This window comes from Trachurus trachurus (assembly GCF_905171665.1).
Source record: "Trachurus trachurus genome assembly, chromosome: 3".
Lineage (NCBI taxonomy): Eukaryota > Metazoa > Chordata > Actinopteri > Carangiformes > Carangidae > Trachurus > Trachurus trachurus.
Genome location: NC_139893.1, coordinates 38,882,031 through 38,902,506, shown reverse-complemented (window position 1 = coordinate 38,902,506; position 20,476 = coordinate 38,882,031). Strand labels below are relative to the sequence as shown.

Here is a 20,476-nt window from a genome sequence, read left to right as displayed (position 1 = left end):
TTTCACATTCATTCACACACGCAGGTCGTCTGTCAACCGTCACTGTAGAGAAAAGGAGTGGGACAACCCCGCCTGTCTTTTATCTCACGTCCTGTCTTATCAAAGTTTCTCTCGGCGTCTTTGTGAACTGGTTGGAAGAGGAAACTCTGAGTTTGGGTTAACATTTGGTGCAATTTAGAATCAAGGTTGAGATATTTCATGATTATAGCTCTGGGTTTCTAAACACTAGAGTGAATGGCAGACAATTTTTAACAATTATAGATAAGCTCTTCATATTACAAAAGAATATATACTTTATAACCTCCAGTGATATTGGATTTGGTCTTTTGTTTATCTGGCTTGTGAGATGAGATATCCACCCCTGGTTTCTTGCTCTGCTCTTTAGTGCTGGCATTAAAAACATGACATTTAAAATATTCAACAGCAGTATCTTTCCAGAGGCAGCACCACTGTTAAAACCACAGAAGGAGCTGCCTCCTGTCTATAGGACAGTCTGTGAACTAACCAGGAACACGCGGTCACTGTCACATTGTTTTCAACCTCGTTTTTCAGCACTGTGAGAATCATAGTGCTGAATCTTAGCTCCTCCTACTTTCTTTTTAAGTCCTCAATAAAAAAATGGTTAGCCAACCGATAAATTAAATCAAAAGAGCCATGAAGCACTAGATTATTGTATTGTTTGTTTGTGTGTCTGTTAAATGTTTTGTTGTTTCTGTTTGGGACATAATTCCCTTGTTTTATCTATTTCTTTTTCTTTAATGTTGTAGTCCATGTGCCCTAGTGTCTTTCTCCCATGTTTTTAGTCCATGTGTTGTGTGTTTGTCTTCCTTGTTTTTAAATCCATGTGTACTGTCTACCATCAAATAGGACCACAATGGAAATAAGCCTTTGGGCTTTATTGTGTTTTAATCCTTTTGAACACTTGTCTAATGCTGTTCAATAAAGTTTTCAATTCAATACTGTATGTAGAATCCTATTCTACGGCAGAAATCTCAGAGGCAGATTCCTCAAAAGCAGCAATCTGAACAGCTGCATGTCGCACCACTCAAAGTAAGTGAGAAAACGTTTCTTGTAATTTGCGAGAACCAACTCTTTAGAACATGGGAGCAGGATGACAGATGGTTGATATCAGAATTCAAGAGATGTCTGCATTCACATCTGACTGCCTCAGTGGATTCAACCCACCAGTAACTGTGGGGTGACAGCCGTCATTTGTCAAACGTCTCGCTCTTGTATCTCCTTAAATAGCCTGTGTGCAGCCTAGAGCCGGCTCCTACCAGTACAAGATGTAAATCCACCCAATACCAGGATTCAAATATGTGAATTTTAGGAAGAAAAAATCTCAAGAATTCCAGTGGGAGTTTGTTTCGGCTCATTCAACTCGTGATGAGCTGCTGTACGTACCTGATGATTGTCGCCTTGAAGAAAAGAGAAGAAGTTCAACTCTGGAAATCAAGAGGAAGCAGAGTCAGAGGTGAATGTTTAAATACATTTAAGATACAGCACAAACTCTATTATTCCAAAAGGAAATCTGTCTCATTTGCAAGAGATTAACCCATGGAGGGTCCTAAACCTCATCGCCTGCCTGCCTGCCTGTCTGCTATTATTGATATTTTCCCACAAGCCACTGCTTCTATCCTAGCAGCAGGCACGGCACTTATCATCAACAGCGAGTCTTGCTTCATCTCAGAAACTCTTCCTCTCTGCTTCCCTCATTAACTACAGATGTGAGAGGATTGGAGCCGCTTTAGAAAACAGTTTGACAGAGTTTGGCAACGTCTCATTGAACATCTTGCAACGTGAAATCGACACTCGACACCTCTGTAACAGTTTAAGAGTAAAAATGTAAACGTGAGTCAATGTATTCATGGGATTGGAATGTTCTACTTTCTGTTAATGTCGTTAATGCTGCGGGGAAACAGTTCATTCTCAATATACCCTGCCCATCCCCCCCAAAAAAGTCACCACTTGGATTTAAATAAGATAATAGTTCAGAGCCTCCCATTGGATAATTATTGCATGGATGATAATGTTTAAGCTGTCAACAACTTATTTAACCCTAACTGATGCAGTCTCATTTATTTAACAAGCATGTTAGAAGACACATCCTGTGGTCATGGAGAAGATGTTAATCTGTTTAATCTGCAAATTAAACATCTAAGGCAGGGGTCTTCTACGTTTTTCAGGCCTGGGACCCCCAAACTGATGCAGACATACTGTATTCTATAAAATTGTGTTTTATATTAAACTGGACCTAGTGCCATGTATAAACATACCTTGTTATTGTGCATTCACTAAGCTATTCAAATAACACACATGTTCATATATCAAACATGTACAGGTACAGTGAGCGGCCGTGCCACTCCCATTTATAAACACACACATTATTAGTGGTGGCGGAAATGCTGGGCGAGCCGACCAGTGTTTCCTTACTTTCGGTTTCGTGGACGCTGCCCGGCGAGTCATGAGAATAATGCCGCCAAATCGCTGTTTATGGTCGGAACTACGACGGTATCTGATCGTCTTCGAACCTCTGACTTTAATTCTTGATGAATGAAAACATTCTTGTCAAGACGTCCGTCTTGCGCCGGTCCAAGAATTTCACCGTGCGCGGAGGCTCATGGGAAATGTAGTAGGAAACACTTCGCTTTCCAAAACTCCTCGTTGTCCCTTTAACTGATGCCAGTGCCAATATCAACAATGCCTGTCAAGTTCAAGATAATCATGCAGACAAGCTATTTAAATTGAGGTTTTTATTTGTCACATAAATTTGGAAACGAAAAAATATTTTCAAAAATTGTCTTATCAACCAAAAATTCCACGACCCCCCTGCAGCACCTCTGTGGACCCCCTAGGGGTCACAGACCTCCTGTTGAAGACCTCGGATCTAAGGAGATTGCTAAAACTACTGTCCAAGGCATCATTAAAAACTGGAAGGACAGTGGGGAACCATCATCTTCAAGGAAGAAATGTGGTCCAATGTGACATCAGAGTCCAGACCTGAACCCCATTGAGAATCTTTGAAAAATGAATGCAACTCTGGATGGAAATAAATGTTGTGACATTGCAGAAGCTTATTGAAACGATGCCACAGCAAATGCATGCTGTAATCAAAACTAAAGGTGGCCCAACAAGTTGTAGTGTGACTTTTTCTTTTGGACAGGCAGTGTATATATTATTTATTTGTCATGTAACTTCTCATTTGTTGAGTCAGCATGTGTTTGTTATTACCTGACAGGTCGTTGGGGGGGTGGTAGTAGGGTCTGTAGTCTTGGATGAGAGGGGGGACAGGAGGGATGTAGCTGGTGTCCATCGCTGGCATGCTGGGAGTCCGGCTCACGGGGGAGGCCTGGTGGTGCAGGTTCAACACTCTGCAGGCAGATACAGAGATACAGAGGGTAAAGAAGCCGCTGCGTTTAGAATTAGGCTTTTATTTCATGTCAGATTTATCAGGTGGGGTGTCGGGGATGGGCCGTGTCCTCCACTGAGCTGCTAACACAAACCTCTCAACAACAACAGTCAGGGATCATTAAAGTCAAATGAAGCAGCTGCAGTTTCTGCACAGATAATGAATTTTAATTTGACCAAAAAAAAAAAAAAAAAAAGCAGCTGTTAAAGTTTCCAGGAGCCGTGGTTCAGGGATGTTTCTTGAGCAGCTTAAAGTCTAAGAGGTCTAAAAGCTTGTGAAACCACAGCTGGGGAAGCCATGATCCTCTGCTCGCGGTGAAAATGTGCAGATTTACTGTTGTTGTTTTGGAAACATTTCACATCGATCAAGTCTGAGCTTTAAAAAAAAAAAAAAAAAAGGAGCGAAAGACACAAATGTTTCTCAGTCAGCACTCTGGGCTGCCTACTGTGAGCGCTGTCGATGTGAAATGCTAAAAGACACTTGTGCGTGTTCCAGCACAAAACCCATGAATCATTTACCATCCAGATACAGAACTACCCATGCAAGCAGCTAAAATGAGCTTCATTTCCACATTTAAAGGAATAGTTCACTCAAAATTGAAATTTCTCACTCATTATCTACTCACCCTCATGTGGACTAAGGGCTGGGAGAAGTTTCAGAGTCCTCCGTGGCTTCTCTGAGTTACAGGGGGTCTCGGCGTAGCAGTGCATGTCCATATAACGGTTGCAAATGGATACCAACTGTCTTCGTAACAAAAAGACACACCAAAAAACATCCAAATACCTCCATGCTGCTCGTATGTAATGTCCGTCTTGTATTGAAGCCCCGAAATGCGAAATTCTCCCGAAAAAAATTAAATAAGTCTATTTTTCAAGCTTGTTTGTAATGGAAGCTCCTCTTCCTGGTCCGTCCAAATCTCGCGAGATTTCATGTCTTTTTTTTACGAAGACAGTTGGTATCCATTTGCAACCGTTATATTGACATGCACTGCTACGCCGAGACCCCCTGTAACTCAGAGAAGCCACGGAGGACTCTGAAACTTCTCCCAGGCCTTAGTCCACATGAGGGTGAGTAGAAAATTAGTGCAATTTGAATTTTGGGTGAACTATTCTTTTAATGAATCCCAAAAGCGAGGGTGGAGGTGAAGCCACAGGCCTCCGTTTTATGCTTCTGACCCTTTGTTGTTGATGATGGGCGGCGAGGTGGGCGACATGGGGGACATGGATGGACAGGCCCTCTTGGCCGGAGGGGGCAGCGGGGCCGGCGGCGGGGGCGGGGATTCCGGCCCTTCGTCCTCCGAGGAGCTGTCCAGCGTCAGGTCGATCACCTCCACTTTTTTGCCGTTGCTGTCGCTGCCGCCGCCGCCAGATAACGCCGAGCTCCGCTGGTCTGAGCCGGAGGATGTTCGACATGAACCTGGGGAGGGACAGGACAGGAAACGGACCGGTCGGTACTCGTATCAACGTTTATAGAAATCACATTAAAAAACACAAAGCGTTTACTGCAGGCCAAACGCTGTATTGCATTATGTCGGAAGAATGTTAATGGCCCCTCTTTTACCCAATGGTTGAATAACTTAACATCCAGTTTGGCTCTTGAGAAGCTGACCTATATTGTTAGAAAGAGGGCATCTGAATTTTATGACATTTGGAAGATATTTTTGGAACTGTTGAAAGGTGGAGATTTGGAGGAGGCAATGAGAGAATGAGATAATAAAAATATTTAATGTGTTGATAGGAGTGTACGATGTAACCTATATTAAGAATATTATTATTAATAATAATTTATTATTATTATTTTATATGATTTTTTTATTTATACATTTATTTATTTATTATTTATTGCTCAGTAATTTTGCTGACTAATTTGTCTATTTAATTTATCCCTTTTTAATTATTTATTTTATTATGACAATTTATTTATTTACCTTTTCTGTATTCCTATTAGTATTTTCATTATTATTTGTATTACTGCCATATGTTTAAAGTGTTCTATGTTGTTGTATGAATATAAAAACCAATAAAGATATGTAAAAAAAAAAAAACACAAGGCGCTGCTGTGCAGTGTGAGCACGCACAAACACACACATACACATGTCCCCTGCTCTCATATGAATTACAGTATGTTTGTTACTATGGAGACAGGCCGTTTACTCAGAGGCATTATGATTGATGCCTCCCCAAATTAAAACTGACAATGCATAAACAAAGAAGGAGGGGGTGTAAATACACCCTCCCTCTCTTCCTACCACGTCTCTGTAATCCTAATTTAATTTCTTCCAGCCTGATGTAGAAGTAACCTCTGTTTTTCTTAAAGGGATAGTTCAACATTTTGGCAAATTCACCTATTGCCATAATCCCTAGTCTTAGGGGTAGGTTCATTACCTTTAGTTGTCAGTGCAAGCTGTTTTTAGATCGGCAGGGCAGAGATGCAAACTCTGCACGGAGCATGGTATTTTCGCCTTTCCCTCATCAAACTCATCAAATACACAATCCAACAACTCCACAACACTCTGGTGGACAAGTTGTGAGCTGCACATTCACCACACTATGAGATAATAACACAACGTTACCAGACAGAGTTGTTTTAGAGGTAAATACGTAGCCTGAACTACATTCCAGACACGGCTGCTCGGCAGAGTGACTTCAAAAGCAAGTTGTTCCAAGTATTTGCTTCATGTGTCTTAATGTTACATAATTATACGTTATTATCTCATAGTGTGGTGAATGTGCAGGTCACAACTTGTCCACCAGAGCGTTTTGGAGTTGTTGGATTGTGTATTTAGTTTGATGAGGGAAACATAGAAATACCATGAGCCTCTGTTGTGTTCGCTGAGCAGCTCACGGCTCTGCTCCAACGTTCTAAAAACAGCTTGCACCGACAATTAAAGGTAATGAACCTACTCCTAAAACTATAGGGATTATGGCAATAGGTGAATTTGCCAAAATGTTGAACTATCCCTTTAACCACACCCTGCCCCCGTCCCCTGTCCCTTGTCTTACCATCCAGCCCGTTGTTACAGGAAGCAGAGGACACCTCCTGCACTTCCTTCTTAGACCTCATGGGGGCCCAGCTGCCATCCTCCTTAAACTGGATCTCATCACAGTCCATGCAGCTGTTGAGGATCTCCACGAAAAGCCTGAGAGCAAACACACACACACACAAATTGGCATTTTGTCAACAAGGTGGAAAAGAGCCTCCTCTAAAAACTCAAGAGAGAAATGAAACCCACTGAACAAAGTAGTATCAACTCTGAGCCGTGATGGCGCCTCTGCATCAAACACTTGATGGACCACTCCACCCAAACATCCATCTTTTGATATGACATGTTCTCCTCCCTGCAGGCTTTCACTGCAGCTCAGTGAGCGATGTTACTCTGAGAACATGCTGGAGAAGAGGTCTGAAAAGTTCTCACAAACACTTTCGATGCATTTTCTAAGTCTCTGTTGTGAACTCTTGTTGTTAACAGCAACATTCAAACCTCTCAGAACCTGATTTCACTTATACACGGGTTGAGATTTTGAAAGTTGCAGTTACTTCCTCTGAAAACACAAACATCAAACTCTGGAGACAGACATGAGTAAATGTGTAAACATAAAACAAATCTTTGTAAATAACAACCACTCATTTCACTGAGGCTGTGCTTTTATCCAAAGTCACTTTCAAGTGAGAGACATCAGTAGAGCTTCAGTACAGTAGAAACCTTGTTGTAAATATTAAGCGTTACTTTGTTTTCTTTTTCAGTGTTTGATGAGAAGATTGAGACCAGTCCCATGTCTTTGAATATGAGGCTGGCTGGCTAGATTAGCTTAGCACAAAGACTGGAAACAGAGGGAAAGAGCTAGCTTTCAAAATCTACCAAACAGCCCTGCTGAAGTTCACCGGTGAACACTCACATTCCCCTATTTGTGACAGATGCCTTGTTGCAGAAGACACGCTGCTTCACAGCTTCGTCCTGTGTCCCAAGGTTAAGATCTTTTGGTTTAATATCTTCAGTTTAGTCTCTAAAATACTTAACATATAGTTGGAGCCTAAACCACCTATTGTTATTTTGGGAATATCAGACGATATTAAAAGGTTAAACAACTACCAACAATGTTTCCTCTCCTATAGTCTCATCATCGCAAAGAAGCTACTTCTCATGCATTGGAAAAAGAAAGAAGCACCCACCACAAAGATGTGTGATCTCACTAACACTCTCCACAAAATATACTCTTATGGATAAACTCCCACACTTCATTCACTATCTCACACCTAGTAATGGAAATTAATATTTCCCCCTTACTATAATAAAGTAGTATTTAGACAGAAGGGTAAGGCTGGGTAGGGTGGGAGGGAGGGATTTATTTATTTAGGTTTTGTTTTTGTTCGTTTATTTTTCTGTACTCTGTATACATGTTTATCTGTTCTTCATTTACCATTGTTATATATTCTAAAAACAAAAAGAGGACAGTGTGTCCTAACTGCACACAATTCTATATGGAGATACATTATACTGTATGATGTAGATCAGTGGTTCTCAACTGGTGGGTCGGGACCCAAAAGTGGGTCGCGGACCCTTTCTGGATGGGTCGCGGACAGCTGGTCAAAAAAGTAAATAATATTTAATGCACATCTGATGTAGGACATGTCTTTTATTTTGAAAAATAACTTTGAAAGGCATGGGTCACGTGAACACATGCAGTTGTAATGGTCCTCCTCAGTTTCTTATTAATGTGGCCTGAATGCAGTGAATCTTGTTTTGTTTTGTGGGTCTTTATTTTGTGCAATTTGATATTTATTCACTTTTGTGAACATGCTCTGAATGCAGAGATGCATTAGAAGTCAAATATATCGTTTTGTTGGTCTCCATTTTGTGCAGTTTGATATTTTTTTATTCACTTCCGTACATGCAGTTGTCATGGTCCTCCCCAGTTTCATTCATGTGTTCTGAAATGCACTTTGCTCAATAAAGAGCTAAATGAGTTTTTAAAGGCTTAAAAAAAATCTTGGTTTGAATTCTATAAAAGTGGGTCGCGACTTAATGACCATGGGACAATGTGGAGCCCAGAGTGAGACTAGTTGAGATAATATAACAATGTTACAATGTGCTCTAATAAAAATATTTGAAAGAGTAAAGAAAAACAAAAAAACACTTGCATCTCATTTGTTTCATTCTTGGAGACATATTTGAAGAGGATGATCTGTTGGACTTTTCCAAGGCCAGGAAAGTCAGAAAGCATATTTCACAAAATGTCCCATTTGACCATCATTCCCTCATTTTCCCCTCAGGTCAAACAGGTAGCCTGTAGGTGACTCACCCGTCGATGATGAGGTGCTCGTAGGGAGCCTTCTTGTCACACACGGGACACACCCAGGTGGGCTTCTTCTCGTTCATCTGGATGTAGAGCGTGGCGTCAAAGCACTGCAGGTGGGAGCATGTCATCGCCCGGCATGGAATCATCAGCCGCATCTTCCCCAGCTGCACAGGGTGCACACAAACACACACACACACACAGACACACATACAGTGTCAGGGGCGTGAAGATGACACACGCAGCGGGGTGAAGAGTGCACAGGAATGGCGTAAACATACCAAACCCACATGCAAAAGGATACGCGATAGGGGTTGGATGACAGTTTGACAGACAGATCACACGTTTATCAACCAGCTGTTACGTTCATGGAGGCATGTTGAGTCATATACAGTCATATATATATATGCAGGGAAAACAACAGAAAAGAATGGACAGACATGTTTGGGCATGACGGCGTGGCGCCTTAAAGGGATAGTAGCATTTTTTTTAAAAGTGGGGTTGTATGATCTACAAATAGCCCCTAAGTACTTTAATTGCAGTAGAAGACTCTCTGCACTCCTCCCGTTAGCAACGCCAGCCCATAGCCCTGCCCAGAGATTTACAACATACAGTGTTGTGAACAGACCCAAAGAAACGGCCTATTTTCGCGGCCTAAAAGAGGTTTGACCTGAAAAAAATACACAGTTCCATTGTTCGCTATAATATCATTTTTTCCAGCCCCTCAAAGTGCAGGAAAAACACAGTTTTTATGTGGACCTAACCAACTCACGTATCCCTCCACCCAGGGTTAGCGCCCGCCGATCAGCAGTTGGTTAGGTATTATTATTATAGCAAACAATGGAACTGTGTATTTTTTTTTCAGGTAAAACCTCTTTTAGGCCACGAAAATAGGCTGTTTCTTTGGGTCTGTTCACAACACTGTATGTTGTAAATCTCTGGGCAGGGCTATGGGCTGGCGTTGCTAACGGGAGGAGTGCAGAGAGTCTTCTACTGCAATTAAAGTACTTAGGGGCTATTTGTAGATCATACAACCCCACTTTAAAAAAATGCTACTATCCCTTTAATGCACAAAGAACAGGGAGCGTGTTTACCGGGCAGAGCAGCGACACTCGAAGGCTGGTCGTGGCTATTTCACTGTCGGGGTCGGCTGTTAGCTTCTCTTTGACTGCAGGACAGAGGGACAACACACAGACACCTTACCAACCTGTTCACTTTTGTATTTTACACTTAAAACTTCAGTATTTATTTCTAACTGAGGTCACAAATGTGCTGAATTCCCTCTACATCTTTATCTCTGGCATCTCTTCCCCCTATAGGATAAAACATATACAGTACAGGTAGATATAGAAAATATAATTCATTACACAGTGCTAAAAGTGGGAAATATTTTGACAATCTGACTGGGTGCAGAGCTCAGTCTCACACTAGTTATGGTTTAAAAAAAAAGAAAAAAAGAAATTTCACTTCCACCATTACAATCATTCACTCTCTAATACTGTAAATGAAGAATAACTTAACCCTCGAGCTCATGTCTAAGTCGGGTTTCTATGGCTACTGATGCATGGACAGGCTGTTTTTGTCATATTAGGATGCAACAATTTGGGCCTTCTCTCCCAAAAATCTACTCATCATTCACCCTGTTTACACCTGGAATTAACATCCATCTCGTATACAGATTGTATTTTGACCGGATAGCATTTACACCTGGCATTAAAGGGGACATATTATGGAAATATCACTTTTTGAAGGCTCTTTAACATATATTTGGGTGTTTGTTTCAAAATGTGAGAATTTACCAAAAACATCTGTAATGTTCAGGCTCCCTAGGTTGAAATCCACATGGTTTTATGAGCTGTTCCCTCAGTTGTCTTCCAGTGATGTAACTAGGTTTCGAATTTGCATAACCCCACCCCTACCTGGTACCAGTAGAAGGGGCGGGGCAAGCAGTGGCTCATTTGCATTTAAAGGGACAGACACTGAAAGCAGACGTTCTGAACAGGGCTGTTTAGAGAGGATGAAAAGAGCTGTGATGTTTGATCCTTGGGGGATTCTGACCAAAGCATGTCACAGACATGTCTTTAAGACACCTGGGGACTATTTTGATTTGTGGAAAGGGGGCAGAATATGTCTCCTTTAAGATGCAACTTCAGCGTCGACATTGAGATCCAATTGAGATCCGATCACATATTTGTGTGGGTAAATTAAAAAAGAAAATAAATAGTTGTTGCGTATTTATATGCGTATACAGAACACATTACTGTTTACACTTCTGTTCAATGTGGTCACAATGCGTCCCTGACCACAATCTGTCCTCAATATGTCTTGGGTGTGTTTACACCTGAACTTGTGTGGTCAAACACTATCTGATTTTTGCAATCCGATCACTGAAAACGCATTAATACCAGGTGTAAACGGGGGTAATTAAGTTATGTATGTGTGAAAGTCTGGAGGTCATATTTACACATGATAACATGAGGCCAGAGACCGATGTGGTACCAGCGGAACCATGATACTTTGTCTTGTATTGCATTAAGTCTTTTTGTCTATTGGCAAAGTTAATAGAAAGGCTGAATTACAAATGAAGTTACAACACTCTATTGTATTAAATGCCAATCATCCCTATCTGGATGGTTCAATACTGACCCTGATGCCAATGTGATGTTGGATGAGTATATAATGAAAGGTCGGCAGTCTGACTTACTGAGTGCCCGCGAGTGGTCTGGGTTCCTGATGCCTTTTCCCCGTAGTCTCTGTAGCAACACTGTCGACGACTGCTGCTTCACCAAGTACACCGCCATGGAGTAACTCTGTGGATGTAATGACGTCATAATGTCACTTTAAAACACACACATTGAGACATTTCTGTTGCTCAGTGTCTGAGTTCTTTTCCAGTCACAGAGACTGTCCTTGAGTCTTTCTCACATGAGGTCAATTCTCTGGGCTCCAGACCAAATAGATGTCCAGCTCCACTATGTGTAAGTGGAAGGAGCAGAGGAGAATAAGAACTGACATCAGAGGCCAGAGTGTACCATCACTTCAGCTGTGAGACGTTTCCTTTACTGCCATCTACTGCCGGACTGCCGACGGTGAGTCGAGCTCCACCGACATCAATAAGAGTCAGTGTATGAGAGAACAGACTAGTTTCACTCAAAATAACTGATGTATTTGATCTAAAATGTTTCATCAAAGGATGATTTCATCAATAGACGCACAGTCATCCTCCTGCATTTGGACCATACAAGGTCATTGGTTTCATGAAGATGCGGTTTTCCCACTTTACTCAACCGTTTAATCATAATGTGTAAGATCTCTGGCTGTAAGAACTCGACCAGAGAGACAATAACTCACAATATCTACACCCCTGCTAATGAATCAGACATAGACTTGTTGCATAAATTGGGATTTTCAACTACATAACGTCTTGTTTTTCCTTTCTTGCACTTTCACTTTCTTTTAACAACAGTGATTGACAGGAATAGCAGGGAAGAGGTGGAGGGGACGAAAGGCCACTCACTCAGAGTTAACACCAAGAAAACTACAGCAGGCTCAGAAAGAAATGTGCAGACATGCGCAGATAGATTGGTTATAATTATGTTATATATGCTATATTGCATTGAAGAATATGACAAAAAATCAACAGAATGAAAAAGAAAGATAAGAAAAAGGTAGTAGATCCAGAAGTTGGAACAGAGAAAAACAATGTTTTTCATTTAATTTAAAAAAGCATGAAAGCTGTCCTTACTGATGAAGAAACTACACAAGGCTTTGGTTCTTACCCTCCCGATCTCAGCGGTCCACGACACAACGATGGTGTTGGGGACAGTGGTGGACAATCTGACCAGTGAAGTAATGTTGATGGGCCGACTGGGCCGCTTGGGCTCCACGCCGTTTTTGGTTGGAGGGAGATAACCCTGGAGAAGAGAGGTGAGTATCGGAGACAATGCAGTTCCCATTAAGGTTTAAGTGGGACATATTATGGAAATATCACTTTTTGAAGGCTCTTTAACATATATTTGGATGTTTGTCTTGCCTTCCGGCCCCTAAAGTGCGAGAATTGACAAAATAAATCTGTAATTTTTAGACCCTCTAGGTTGAAATCCATGTGGTTTTATGAGCTGTTCCCTCAGTTGTCTTTCAGTGATGTAACTAGAGCACTGGAAAAGAGAGTAACGACGCCACCATTGACTCCCGTGGTAAGGGTTTTGCGCCCCGAGTGGCAGGATATGGGTATTGCAAAAGCGCCCAGAAAACCCATTCAGTCCAATGTATGTGTGTTGCCCACTTGCTTGTAAATTGATGAAAACGGCCGTGTTTTTGTTTTTAGGTGTCTTGGTCATATCAAATTATACTTATAATTTGTTTATTACAAAATGTAGATTGATACATTCATGTAGACAACTATTTTTTTTTTTTTTTTTTTTACTCGCTTATGTGTTAATGTCCTCAATGATGCTATTAACGTGGGTGATCTAGAAATGTCCTTAAATTATTGAAAATCCCACACTTGCTCATTCACCAACAATGCAGAGATGTCAGTTCTTGGGCACTTTTGCAATACCCATATTCCGCCATCAGGAGGCGCTTCCATTGAACCAATGTGTGTTGTTACTCTCTTTTCCAGTGCTCTAGATGTAACTAGGTTTCGAATTTGCATAACCCCACCCCTACCTGATACCAGTAGAAGGGGCGGGGCAAGCTGTGGTTCATTTGCATTTAAAGGGATAGTTCAACATTTTGGCAAATTGGCCCATTGCCATAATCCCTATAGTCATAGCAGTAGGTTCGTTACCTTTATTTGTCGGTGTAAGCTATTTTTAGAACGGAGGAGCGGAGCGGCAGGCTGCTCAGAGCTACACTATGGAGGCTAATGGAATTTCTTGGTTTCCCTCATCAAACTCATCAAATACAAAATCCCAAAACTCCAAAACGCTTTCGTGGACAAGTTGTGAGCTGCACAATCACCACGCTATGAGATAATAATAGAACGTTACGAGACAGAGTTGTTTTAGAGGTAAATTCATGCAAAACCGCTGATGCGCGTTGCGTTCAGGGACAGTTTTTCAGCAAGCAGACTCTGTATTTACCTCGAAAACGGCTCCGTTTCGTAACGTTCCATTATTATCTCATAGCGTGGTGAATGTGCAGGTCACAACTTGTCCACGAAAGCGTTTTGGAGTTTTGGGATTTTGTATTTGATGAGTTTGATGAGGGAAACCAAGAAATTCCATTAGCCTCCATAGTGTAGCTCTGAACAGCCTGCCGCTCCGCTCCTCCGTTCTAAAAATAGCTTACACCGACAAATAAAGGTAACGAACCTACTGCTATGACTATAGCGATTATGGCAATGGGCCAATTTGCCAAAATGTTGAACTATCCCTTTAAAGGGACAGACACTGAAAGCAGCCGTTGTGAACAGGGCTGTTTAGAGAGGATGAAAAGAGCTGTGATGTTTGATCCTTGGGGGATTTTGACCAAAGCATGTCACAGACATGTCTTTAAGACACCTGGGAACTATTTTTATTTCTGGAAAAGGGGCATCATATGTCTCCTTTAAATCTGCTGGGTGAGTGTGTGTGTGTGTGCTGAAGTCACTGCTCCTCACCGGCAGGTTGCACGGCTTCCCGTTGACTTTCACACACAGGTTGGGCGGGAAATGGTCTTCCTGAGGACAGCTGGTCTCCGACAGGCAAAACCGCAGCTGAACTTGAACCGAGAAGTCGCATTTGGTCCCCGAGATGTCCCTTTGAGGACAGACACAGGTTTGTTACTACATATCGGCAGGGAACCGCCGCACATTCATGAATTATTCAAAAGCCACTGGGCGTCCTGCATCATTGACAGGAGCGGCCTTACATCGAGCTGCTGATCTGCTGGACCTGCTGCGGTGTTAACGCAAAGGCAAAACACGTCTCCTGAAACCGCTGGCTGTTGTCTGAAGCTGCAGAGAGAGACAAGAGAGGAAAAAGAGAGAGATTTCTTTTTAATGTGTGAGAAAATAACATATAAAAACAAGATATTACAAGTTCAGTCTCAGTCACAAAACGCTGGCCAGTTATAAAAAAGAAAAAAACAACAACAATGACCCTCAGTCATTCAGATCAGGAAACCAAACCTCTGTAAACCAGGCCAAACGCTATGATACACAGTGAATCACTGTTTGAACGGACAGAGGAGCAGAAAACAGAGAGCCAGCGACTGAGTGGGCGTCTCTTGCAAGTCGTGTGCATAAAATTTTCAAAAGCTAAAGAACACCTGGACGACAAAACCACAGCACCCTACACAGAGGTGAAGACGGAGAAGAAAATATGTGTATGTGTGTGTGTGCGCGCTCTATTTATAGGCCAACCCACAGGTGCTGGAAATAACTGGTGCAACTAAAACCCAGCCCCCATTAAAGAGACAGCAGGTTCACAAAGACAAGGAAAGTATGTGTGTGTATATGTTTGCAGGAGATTAGCAAGGAAACCAGCAGCAGACTGTGTGTCTGACTCAGATCTATACTTCAGAGCTGCATGAAAAGATCCAGACCACGTGTCTGTGCAATATGCATGAAGCCAGAGGTGGGAGGTGATTAACTTAGCAGTGTAACATAACATTAAAATTGGAATAGAGGGAAAGAGCAAGAAGGACTGCATGGAAACAGAAATCTAAAAACACAATGACAAACTATGAGCTGGAACTTGTTTATCCATCAGCATTGAAAAAGTATGTATGTAAAACTATATATTTATGTTTTTATAGTTATAACGAACCTCTGAAATCAGACCAACCAGTTCAAGTCTCAAGTTTCCTCATTTTAGCAACGTACAGCATGTAAGAAGCCACTGTTCTGCTGTAAATATAACGGGAGGAAGGAAATTGATATAAAAGTGCATTAAAAGTTGCGTGTGTGGTTAGGCTTTTTAAAGTTAGTGTAGTGCAACAGAAAGAAAGCCTGCCACCACGTCAACAGTTCAATCTGTGAGGGACTCCAGGACAGGAAGGGGTTAAGGGATAGTTCACCCAAAATTCAAATTTCACTCATTATCTACTCACCCTCATGTCGACTAAGAGCTGTGAGAATCAGAGTCCTCTGCGCCTTCTCTGAGTTACGGGGGGGTCCGTGCAGCAGAATTTGTCCATATAATGGTTGTCAATGGATACCAACTTTCCAAAAAGACACACCAAAAAACATCCAAATACCTCCATACTGCTCGTCTGTAATGTCCCTCTTGCATTGAAGCCCCGACATGAGAAATTGTTCCGCTGGTCAGTGCAAATCACAAGAGATTTGCACTGACACAGGAGGAGCAGTGAACTGAGACACTGGGAGCTTCCGCTACAAACAAGTTTAAAATATAGACTTATTCAATTTTTTTTCCGGAACAATTTCTCATGTTGAGGCTTCAATACAAGAGGGACATTACGGACGAGCAGTATAGAGGTATTTGGATGTTTTTTGGTGTGTCTTTTTGGACAAAGAAAGTTGGTATCCAATATCCATTCACAACCATTATATGGACAAATACTGCTGCGCGGACCCCCCCGTAACTCAGAGAAGGAACGGAGGACTCTGAAAATTCTCACAGCTCTTAGTCGACATGAGGGTGAGTAGATAATGAGTGAAATTTGAATTTTGGGTGAACTATCCCTTTAACATAGACTGCACATCAACACAAACACACTTGGCCACTAACACATTATTTTATTGTCAAATTTGCAACTAATTACAGACTTTGCTCTCAGGAACTGTGATGTGTGCGGCAAACAAACAGTTCCATAAAACAGCGTTTTATAGAAGTGTTTGCAGGACGGTTTTTCGTTCCGAAGATGAAAAACCAGCTTGAATCTCCTCCACTGAGCGAAAGCTTTCAGCCCTCACCGAGGAGACTGAACATTATATTACAGATACTATATGTGCTGTTAAAACACAGGAGTACTCTGTGGCCTCCGTCATATCCAGTGTGTGAGCACAGATCTTTTGGCCTGCAGGAGGTGTAAATGACTGGGGAAGATGAGTCAAAGAATTACCTGTCATGAATCATGACTGTCGCTGTCGGTGAGTGACAGCTGTACGTGCACGATATATAAAACACACACACACACACACGCACACACACACATTGTAATTTCTTCCCGTGGAGGGTGTTGAGTGGGATGGAGTCTACAGTTCCTGTGGATGATTATTGGTCCAATCATTTTCCTCCTCTCATCATCCTTTCTAAAGGCCATTAATTTTCCCAGTAATGACCCATCTCGCCGCCCACGTGATGTAGGATTTGTACAGACTGTGTATTTACCGTATGTTTCTGTCCCTGCATCTTTTGCCGGGCAGTGTGTGTGTGTACTGCAGAGCAAAACCATGAGCATCGAGTGTGCTTTCGAACAACAGTCTTCCTCCTCTCCGGGCACACAGGCTATAAATAGAAAGTGCTCTCTCTACCTCTCTCACTCTCTCTCACTCTGTCCTCGCTTGCTCTCTCCCTCTCTCTCTCCCTCTCTCTCTCTCTCTCTCTCTGTGGCAGTGGATTTGTTTCTGGTGTTTCAGTGTGTGTGGTTAGCAGAGATATGAGAGGGGCTGAAATGAGCTTTGATTGATGTCTTCCTCTCTCTGTGTCTCTCTCACACACATAAACACATGCTCGCACATACATGTGATGTGCACCCCAACTTACTTTATGCAAACTCCCACAGGCGTCTCTTTAACTCTGGTGATTTAAGATGCACATTGTGTTTTCAGATGAAACTGAGCTTTGATACGAGACCACTGCTGTAGCAGAAGTCTCTTTAGATCAGTGAAACCTGCAGTCAAGTGCTCAGATTCAGGGTCAGAATTAAATCACAATGCAGAATTCATACTGTATCGTATTTGGCCAAAGTTCTCATTTGGCCGCTATTGCTGAACTAAATTCAAATTAGTTTGACAATTTGGGAAAAGCACTTTTTTTTTTCTTTCACTTTGCAGAGAATTGGATGAAGAGGTCGAAACTGGTAATTTGTCAGTTAAATGTGAAGCTCCAGCCAGCAGATGGTTAGTATGAAGAGTGGAAACAGGGGGAGACAGCGAGCCTGGCTCAGTCCGACTGGAACTAAATCAGTCTGCCAGCTTCTCTGAAGCTCATTAATTAACATGTTAGATCGAGTTTGTTCAATTCACGCAAAAAAAAAAGAGTCAAAAAGAAAAAGATACTAAATGCTGATGCCCAACTAAACTATTTTTAGGGAAGTTGGTTCCTTTTATTCTGTGTTGTCTGTGTATCTTATTTAACAGAGAGACAGGCTAATTACTGTATGACCGAGTCTTAAAGGTGCAGTGTGTAAAATGAGGGGAAAACAGTGACATAGCACTTCAATTCTATTATTTATCTATTAAATAATTCTATTGTTTATTTATGAATGGAAACTCTTGAAACGTGCTCTCTGGTTGGCTGGATTTTCCATTCCATACATAAATGGCAGCACAAGATGGCAACACTCTCTAAGCAAGACCCTTGCTATATATAAAAGACGAATTATAAAGCTATAAAAACCAAACAGATTTTATTCTATAGCGATTATGCACTTATACAAATATATTCATTGGTAGTAGATTCGGATAAACCTTGACAAATATTACATACTGGACCTTTAAGGTATCCTACTGGTTCTGATGAAGATGAGGATGTGACATTAAGAATTATGAGACATTTAGCTACTTGAGCAAACTCTTGTGGTGAGTGCCACACTACACCAGGAAATTGCTCGGGAGGGAAGAGTGGTCACATGTCAAACTCTAATGAAGATTTAATATGCAGGCAGGTGACTAATGAAAGGAAAAGCAACATTAGGTGTCTTAGTCTTAGTGAAGAGCTGGGCCACCATGAGCGACCAGAGCAGCTTCATGTGTCTGAACTCAGCTGGAGGGATGAACACCGCTCCTCTAAAAGATGTTCCCTCATTAGGTGGTGTGATGATGGTGGAGGAGAGCGCCGTCTGACACATCTAAAAATCTACCGTAGATGTGTAATTGGGTTGAGATGTGGTAGTGAAGGCAACAGCATAAGATTCATACTGTTTTCCTACTCATCAAAGCCGTCAGTGATCCCTGGTTCCCTGTGAATGACAGCATCCTCATCCTGGTCCTCCACTAATTTTTCAGCCTTGTCCTTTAATTCATCACCCAGCTGTGTGTTGAAACTTTTACACTTCAGGACTGAAGGTTGTGTGCTGTGTGTTACTGGATGAAAGTGACTGGCTGACCTTAAAGTGGTTGTGCGACTGTATTGTGGGGTTGGGGAATGGATGCGACACCCCTAATGGTATGTGATATTCCAATCCAATCCAATCCAATCCATTTTATTAATTAAGCGCAATTTTAAATAAACAAAACGGTTTCCAAAGTGCTGTGCCGTAAAATAAAAACCATAAAACATAATAAAAAGACAAAATACTAAAGATAAGACACAATAAAACATAATAGATAAAAAGACTGTTTTGTAGAGACTTCATTCATTGTGATAACTACTTGTTATGTCTCAAACTTGTGAGTAAAAAGATAAGTGAAAAGAAATATACTGTAAAACAAACAACTTTGCATTATAGGAATTGCATTGGTTAAAAAAAACTAAAAAAAAATTGAGAACATAACTATCAATCAAAACTATCTTACTTTAGCAAAGCATCATCTGCTTACGAATACTGAGACAAGTAAGCAAAAACAGTGCTGAAATATCAAGTATATTATTTCCCTGTTAAAATCTTCCACTTTAATGTAAAAAGTGTCAAACGCTTTTTTCTTCTCACTTATCTTTTTACTCACAAGTTTGAGACATAACACAGAGTTATCACAATGAATGAAGTCTCTACTTCAGTGGAAGAAGACACAAAACTAATGAGCAGGATTGTAATTACTGTTATTAAGCACTTTTCTGCCGCTGCATGTAATCGTATTTCTGCTTAGTGGTGCTTATTAGAGTATGAACATTAATAAATCAAGGGGACATTAATTTTGAGGCACAGGCCTAATTACAAAAAAAAAAAAAATAAGAGCGTCTATCAGCACAAATCTCCAGCCGAGCTTCACAGAGGACTGGGAGTTCCATCTGATGAGACCTCACTGTGCTGTAAGGTGCAGGAGTTCAGCTGAGGTGTGATTTCCCAAGGGTGTCAAGTGGACACTAGAGAGTTTATGGGGAAAAAAAGTGCTTTCCACGCTGTTTTAAAGAGAATGAACTCGAAAATGGAGACGTGATGCTTTGCAAATGTGTGTTATCACGAGGATACGTGTGCACGCTGAGGAAAAGCCGCGGTACAGACACGGCGCGCCACGGAGACGTGACGACTCTCGCCGCTTGGTTGGAATGGAGATGGTTGGAGCCCCTGCTGCACCGGCCACTGCCCTGCATTCACATTGTTTTATACCATTTCATACTGAAAGACAGATGGTGGGAAGGGTAACAGATGGGTGGATACCTCTAATGGGTTGATGTTTACACTGAAGAGGAAGTAAACTGAGGACAGCCCAGAACCATTTCATTAGCTCTCATATAAACAACTATTCCAGGAGGTATTTCTTAATATTTTGTCCAGCCCAGTTACAGAAAATAATTATCAGTTTAATTTATACTCAATATGATGGCCGAGTGCAGCCCTAGTTTACTGTTAAAGGGACACCGAGGAGGTTTTTTTTGGTTATAAAAAAGTCTCATATTACTAATATGGATGAATCTACATTACCTACATTACATTTTCGATAAATATATCGTTTTGTCGTTATAGTTAATTTGATATTATTATTTAGTGGTCGACTCAC

The 20,476-nt window shown here is 41.5% G+C and overlaps 1 protein-coding gene across 1 annotated transcript in view; it reads right to left on the bottom strand.

Moving 5' to 3' along the window:
- LOC311005177 (E3 SUMO-protein ligase PIAS1-like) overlaps positions 1-20,476 on the bottom strand; it is an 87,820-nt gene that overhangs the window by 7,558 nt on the left and 59,786 nt on the right. The window contains exons 3-12 of the mRNA XM_083997529.1: positions 14,560-14,644; positions 14,309-14,447; positions 12,483-12,617; positions 11,408-11,513; positions 9,798-9,871; positions 8,710-8,870; positions 6,412-6,548; positions 4,585-4,825; positions 3,232-3,371; positions 1,405-1,445 (exon numbers count right to left, since the gene is read on the bottom strand). Of these exons, the coding sequence (XP_083853655.1) occupies positions 1,405-1,445; positions 3,232-3,371; positions 4,585-4,825; positions 6,412-6,548; positions 8,710-8,870; positions 9,798-9,871; positions 11,408-11,513; positions 12,483-12,617; positions 14,309-14,447; positions 14,560-14,644 (1,259 nt within the window). The remainder of the gene's footprint in view (positions 1-1,404; positions 1,446-3,231; positions 3,372-4,584; positions 4,826-6,411; positions 6,549-8,709; positions 8,871-9,797; positions 9,872-11,407; positions 11,514-12,482; positions 12,618-14,308; positions 14,448-14,559; positions 14,645-20,476) is intronic.